This window comes from Parasteatoda tepidariorum, chromosome X1, assembly GCF_043381705.1.
Source record: "Parasteatoda tepidariorum isolate YZ-2023 chromosome X1, CAS_Ptep_4.0, whole genome shotgun sequence".
Lineage (NCBI taxonomy): Eukaryota > Metazoa > Arthropoda > Arachnida > Araneae > Theridiidae > Parasteatoda > Parasteatoda tepidariorum.
This window is the reverse complement of record NC_092214.1, coordinates 52,238,840-52,246,406: the sequence shown is the minus strand read 5'-3', so window position 1 is coordinate 52,246,406 and position 7,567 is coordinate 52,238,840. Positions and strand designations below refer to the sequence as shown.

General features: G+C 30.5%; 1 protein-coding gene across 1 annotated transcript in view; it reads right to left on the bottom strand.

Annotated features, from left to right (window-relative positions):
• LOC107443694 (fasciclin 1) overlaps positions 1-7,567 on the bottom strand; it is a 264,168-nt gene that overhangs the window by 26,437 nt on the left and 230,164 nt on the right. Inside the window, exons 6-7 of the mRNA XM_016057640.3 lie at positions 4,789-4,933; positions 2,070-2,253 (exon numbers count right to left, since the gene is read on the bottom strand). Of these exons, the coding sequence (XP_015913126.1) occupies positions 2,070-2,253; positions 4,789-4,933 (329 nt within the window). The remainder of the gene's footprint in view (positions 1-2,069; positions 2,254-4,788; positions 4,934-7,567) is intronic.

Here is a 7,567-nt window from a genome sequence, read left to right as displayed (position 1 = left end):
CTTTTTTGTTCTTGCATGCATATTATATATATTTATTGCAGTCATAGTATGGGGAGCTTCTCGCTCTCCATACTATGATTACAAAATGAAAACTATTTCGTTTGTCCACCCACTCGACCATACTGCCTTGATATAAATATTTATGGTTCATGTATGCATATATATGGCCATTGTATGATGCATTACTAGTATTGGCATACTGAATCTAATTTTCTGCTCATCATTTTAAAACTGTCAAACTTTCTTAAAACGTTTAACATTTCAGAAGTAAGACAATTAAGAAGATTTAAAAAAGTGAGATTTTGAAAACAATTAAGTGATTGTTAACTAAAAAATGATTTTACATTTGCACAAAGCAAAATTTTCAGAATATATTATATGTCTTACATTAAGTCTTTTTAGTCTGTTTATTTTGATCTAAAATTAGTTTTTTTTTTCGAAATTGAAGAATATATAAAGAGGACTAATAAAAGGGATGTAGAGGACTAGTATAGATTTTTTAAAAAAAGTAAAGATTTAGTTAGTAATATTGCTAAGAATGTATATTATTAATTGTTAGTTGTTTGTTCGTACAGTGTTAATTGTCAATATTTTGCATTACTTTTACGATTTTCGTAATTTTCAAGTTTTATCTGATTCAACTTTAAAGTCTTTTATATGAAACTATTTCGCTTAATAAATGATTTCGAAAATAATTGCTTGCTGCTTGTTCGAATCAATTAAATTTACCATAGAATGTTATGCATGCATGTATTAAATATAATCGAGATATATATCAATAATGTTTACGTTTTTTCAGATACAAATTAAGCGTTTCGTTAAATTGTACCGATTATGATTTATATTTTAGATTAACACGAAATTTTTCTTATAGACTCTTCATTCTCCAGTGACTCACTGTAAAAAATTCTGGAGAAAATTACGATATAAAGTGCCATCACTTGTGTGCAACTTCCATAAAATCCATTTTTGCCGTAAAACATCTACCGTAACTCTTACAGTAATATTTATTTAATTAGAGTGGTTCAGCAATTTTACTATAATTATTACTGTAAAAATTAAGTTATATCACATTTTTTGTTCCGTAACATGCTCCAGTAAAAATGGATTTTTACTGTAATTTGATTTGGAATTTTTTACAGTGTAACTTGGAGCCTACCCAGCTTTAGATCGATACGTCCCAGCTTGTAGGGGAAGTAATTACGACCCACATTACTACACTGGTGGACAAAATTAAGAGATGAAAGACATTTTCCCAAATATCTCAAAAAATACTGAATATAAATGAATGAAATTTGGTATGGATATAGTTTATTCCATGATAATAAAGTATGCAAAACAAAAATGAAAGTACCATTCACTGGCAAGACCTATTGCCAATAAATCCGATGTAGTCTGAACTTAATGTTAAAAGATGACAATAAAAGTGAGGCTTGTACAGTGTGTGTTGCCTCTAGTATGGTGTATGGTCACCCCTGACAGACAGACAGCATGCACAACGAGTATGAATGCTGTTGATAAGGAAGTTAAGGAGGACTTGTGGAAGACACTCCCATTCTTCCACCAGAGCAATTTTTAACTCCAGAATGGTTCTGGGGGGAGGTTGGCGCATCGCAATAGCTCTCCCAAGAGCATCCCAAGCATGCTCAATAGCATTCAGGTCAGGGGATTTGGCTGGCCAATCCATTCGTTGAATATCCTCGCTTTCCAGATACTCATCAACCATGAGAGCCCTATATGGTCGCTCATTGTCGTTCATAAAAATGAACTCAGGGCCAACAGCGCCCCTGAAAAGACGACCATAGGACTCTAGGATCTCCTGTCTGTACCTCTGGGCATTCACGGAACCATTGTCAAACACATGGAGTGGTGTGCGGGTATCTTGCATGTGCAAATGAATGTGCGAAAATGCTTTCCATCTCTTAATTTTGTCCACCAGTGTACATAAAAGACGCTGGACACGAAATTGTCGAATCCATGATCTCTGACCCAAAACGAGATGTTACAGGAATGCTTTCCTTTTTTGTTCTTGCATGCATATTTAAGACTTATAAAGAAATAATTATTACCTAAGTCGTTCGCTTTTATATTCTTCTATTTGCTCCCAAAGCGTCTTGTCTATCACCATTAATGGTTTGTCAATGAGGTGTACTACTCCATTGCTTACTGGTATGTTAGGTCGAACAATTTTGGCACGTACCATACCTTTACGGTGTTTCATATCACTTAGAATGGTGTTGCTTTGAATGTACCCTAAAATTGAATTATTTTAAAATTTAAAATTATTATAATTTTTGAAAAATTGTAAGTCATTGGAAAATAAAAATGAAATTTTTATTTCCATTATCCATTAGATACTTTGGTTCTTAGCAGTTTTAACAATATAGTAAAATTATCATAGTATGAATATAAATATTATAGTAACAGTATCAGTCTTTATATTAGTATCATTGTAACATTATGAGAAATATAGCTTCAAATGTTTCAAGATATTTAATAAATTTAATTCATCTTATGGAGATATTAACGTCATTATAATACTATGATGAGGTTAAGTTCATTTAGGAATAACATAAAGAAATAGAACGATTAAGACTTTTTCAGTGAAGTAAAAAAGTAATGTAATTATGTAAATTCAAGCCTCATTTGAATACACAGTGGTAAAAACATTAATTGAATAAAAGGTATATTTCTGAATTTTAGAATCTTAGGAAAAGAAATTACTTTTGGAGGTGTTTTCCTCAAGTTTGTGTTGATGAATAGAGAGAAAAAATAACAGAATAAATGAGGCTTCAGCATCACAAGCGATTTTTTTCCAAAAAAAGAGATAACTTTTAAGCAAACTTTGGCTCATAGTCTAAAACAATTGAGGGAATTCTTTGGGGACAATTAAAAAACAATGTCTTTGTTTAATAGTAGGTTGATCTTAATAGTATGAGGAATCTATTTGTATCTACAATCAAACACTCGCGAAAAGTTGGATAGCAATAGAAAAAATAGCTCAATTTTTCTTGTTTCATGTTTGTGAGAGGGAATGAATAAATTAAGATAAACTCTAAAATTCTTTTGGAATCTTTATATTACTTCCGAAGTAGAAAGGATAATAATAAAGAAGAAAAATTGTATTAATACTTGCAACAAACTGTTGTTTTCAAAAAAATATGTACTTGATATATTTAATATAGATATTAATGTTTTTTAAAAATTCATGGAAATTTCTTTGCTAGCAACTTTCTTTTTCTTCTTCTTTTTCTTGATTTTTTTTAAGATTTAAAAATATCAACTTCTATTTAATACTTGTCTTTGATGCAATTCCAGTGATTGGTATTGTATGCGCTATTTCTATTATAATTTTCATAGCTTGTTGTTTTTTAAATACTTAATGTGCCTAAAGCTAAATAAAAAACTGGTAGCAGTACAACGATTCATACAACATTAATATTAGGAAATAAGAATTAAATTCATTGATAATAACATACAATGAGTATTTTATTTAGGCGTTACATAGGTTATTTTCATAATTCAATGCCATTTGCTGCTTGCTTAAAAAAAATATTTTTCATTGAAATAGTCAATTAACATGTTTTTTCTTTATAACAACAGAAACTTTCAAGAAAAAAATTATAAAATTTTAAGCCAACAATTCAGAAAAATATTTTAAAGAAAGTATAGTTGAAACGGAATTGTTCGATGCATGAAACCTAAATTGTTCTTCCTCGGAATTACTTTCAAGGAATGAAACATTCTACTTTGTCATATTTTATAATTATAAAGCTGTTCGATGTATAAAACCTAAAATGTTTTTCCTCAGAGTTACTTTCCAGGAATAAAACATTCTATTCTGTCATATTTTATAATTATGAAGCTGTTCGATGCATAAAACGTAAAATGTTTTCCCTCACTGTCACTTTCCAGTAATAAGACATTCTACTTTGTTATATCCTAAAATTATGCTAAATACTCTAAATTGCATCTTAAAAAGGTTTCAAACGATATTACAAGTATAAATTTTTGAGTAACTGCATAATACAAAAGGAATTTTTGAATAACAGCATTTGTTTAACATTGAAGGTACTTGATACTTTGAAAAGCATCTGTTTCCAATATTGGTTGATGAATGAAGCATTTTAGTGCTAAGGACTTTTTTACTATGTCACGTTTGTCATCATAATTTGTTGCATTAAAAACAATAAATAATTTATTGATTAAATTGGTCAATTCAGTTATCTTATTGGGAGTTTTATTGAAAATGAAATTGAATTTTAATAATATTTTTTTAAACATTATTTAGCCTAAGGAATTTTGAATTTTTGTTCTTTAAACCTTTATTCCATCTGGAATAAGACGTGACATTGATCATAAAATTTCCTTTTAAAAATTTAAATTCGCAATAGATTAATAATATTAAAGTAACATAGAAATTTATTTTGTCTATTACATAAAAGAAATATTTTGGAAATCGAATATCATCGAAAGAATTTAATCTCGTCTGGCTACAACTAAAAAAAAAATAAAATAAGAAAAACTGTATGAACATCATCAAAATAATACCAAAAAACAATAGTATGTCTTTAGTTTATCTCAAATAATACATATTCTCAAGCAATGTTTTTTTCGTTTTGCTTCATTCAATTTCCAAATGACACTGAATTGTATAAGTAATCCATATATAAAATAGAAAATTTCAATCGAAATATTAAATTATTGTAAATATACGAACTTTTTTGTACGTTAAATAAGAATACGAAATAAAGTTTATTAACTGCAAAAGAATAATTTCGAACTTACATTTATCATCATCCTCGGTTGGAGATTCATTCGTAATTTTTAATTCAACTTTCAAATGTTCTCCCCATGTTTCTGAAAGGTAAGTTTTTCTGCTCATTGTCCGTAAGAAAAGAACATGTTGAGAAATCACGTGAGCTCGTACAATCTATAAAAAACAATTCAATTACACCTTCAATTGTCTGATATATAAAAAGCGTCAATATTTATATTCAACAATGCGTATACATTTAGGACATATTATTAGGATAATATATTATTCTGAACAAGAATTTACAATAAATAGCAATACTAAAGAGCATAAATGGTAATGCTTTTACTTTTCGGGAAAAAGTGCAATTATTTGTAGCGAGACTATAGAAAGTAACTGTTACTTTTTTCCGAAACATATTAAGCATTTTCCTCCAAAAAAAATTAGTTTAAAACTGGTATCATATATTCCTTGACAGCTAACTTCTTTTTCCAAGCACCATTAGTCTTTTGCTTACGGCTGAATCAGAATGGCTTCTTTATACTAAGCACCGTAAGCAAAAAGTCAAATTAACCCTTTTCTTACGTTGTTCCATGTGCGGTCCACATGTTGTACCAGCCGTAAGCAGAAAGTTAAAGACACAATTTCCTGAAAGGGAGAGAGTGACTCTTATGAACACTCAAAAACTTTTTTGCAAAAGTCATTGAATGACAAGCTTTTTCAAACTTCTAAGAATCAGTTGTGACAGGGATGGACTGGCCCACCAGGACACCGGGGCCTATCTCGGTACGCCCTTTTAAATGGCACCCTCATACTCCGCTACTTTCTGTTTGAAAAAAAAATCAGAAGACAAAAAGAAAATTATGTCTCATGGCTCGGAAGGGGATAAGTTAACAAGGTTCTTTGTAGGAATTTCAGACTCAAATTTTTTCCTGTGCAAACTTTCTAGAGGGAAAAGGGGGGTGGGAGGCTTTTTTTAAAAAAAAATTTTTTTTTTAATGAGAAACCGCAACGACACGCAACATTGTATTTCAAATGAACTTACCAGGAGAACGAAATTGTTTGGTCATTTTGACCTAAGAGTTTTGCTTATCACTGAAAAAATACCTTCCCTCGAGCAATTTAGTCTCCCTTTTGGTAAGTTGAAATAATATTTATTTGATTTTTTTAAATGTCAAATGCAATGATTCATGTATGTGGTTGGGTGGCGCAGCTGGTTTGTCGTCGGCCTTCTGAGTCCAAGTCTGCGTGTTCGATCCCTGGCCCAGACACCGGATTTTCGGGATGCAGAAAATCCTCAGCGGCCATGTCGTATGATTATGCGACATGTAAAAGTTCCCTGGAGTGCCTCATTGGCTCTTGGCATTTCCGGCAAAATTAAATTCCTAGTGCACTTTAGCATCCAAATAGAGTCTCGGTGCTGCCATCTAGTGTGGCAGAAACTAGACGTTCAAATAAACATGACCAACGGTATCTCACCCATTGTGGTGGTCCTGAAAGAGTGGATACCATCTCTGGAGAACGCACTAGGTCTGCTCATCGGCAAGACCGATTGTGCAGCTCATTGGAAATAAAAAAAATGATTCATGTATGTATTAATAATTTAACATTGCGTTACCTATGTAAGCGAAAGGGTTGAATTATTTGATTCCTTTATAATTAAAGATGTTCTGTGAAAACTTACTTAGGACAATATCACTCTATTTTCAAATTTTAGGAATTGATATTTTTTTAATGAATGGTGAAGGTTAAAGTTATGGGTCAAGAAGAAGTTGAAAATGTTCAGCTTCGCCTAGTTTCTTAATATAATTTAAATAACTATAATCTTTAATAATATTGACATTGAATTTGCTTTTAGACTTAATGTTGGGAAAATATTCACTATATGTTCAAAAATTTAAATATTTTTAAGAACTAATATATATTAGTCTAATGCTTAAAGAGTTTATGATCGTCATTGAAGATATCAAGTAACAAAATGACAGTCATTTTAACATTTGCCTTCAATTTTGTATAGCTTATATGCTAAAACGAAATCATTAATGTTCGTCTGCCCACCTGACCACTGTGCCTTGAAGGTTAAGACATAAACGTTTTTAAATGATTGTTATACGAGTCGCAAACAAAGTGCAAATAGGTAAAAATTATTTGTTTTATAATTGAAAAAGGGATTTGCCACCTGAAAGTTTAAAACCTTTTAATAGACTAGATTTTTGTAAAGAAGTTTTGTCGGGTTGTCAGCTATCCTGGGCTCCAAGACAATTGTCCAACTCTCCCCGTCTTGAGTACGAATTGAATTCATCACATCTAAATTGAATGCATAATTTTATTAAATTGTGATGTAAAGTAGAAATGTCTGCTTAATTGCACTGAAATTCTGGGATTTTTAAATTTCCCATAGAGTTAACATGTGTACCCAGATTTACTCCACTAGTGAGGAAAGATCGGGTGATTTCAATTATTTTGGAGAAAATTCATTTATAAAAAATGTAGTACATCAATGACTCTTCAGAAATGATGTATTGTATACGACTAAACAATGGATACCTTGATTAAATCTGGAAGTTTGTAAGTGTAACAGATTAGTTCCAACCGACTTTCAAATCTTAGCTACCTGGTATTGCCCCCCTTTTCCCTACATAATTAGATAGAAATACACAAAAAGAACGGAAAGAAATAAAAACGATAAAAAATCCTCTAAAAAAATTATGAAAATTTAAAAAAAATTAAGAAATTAATTCTATTCTAATTAGAAAATTTAAAAACGAAAGGTTTTAATCTCGTCCTCTAATAATTAATACAGCCAAAAAA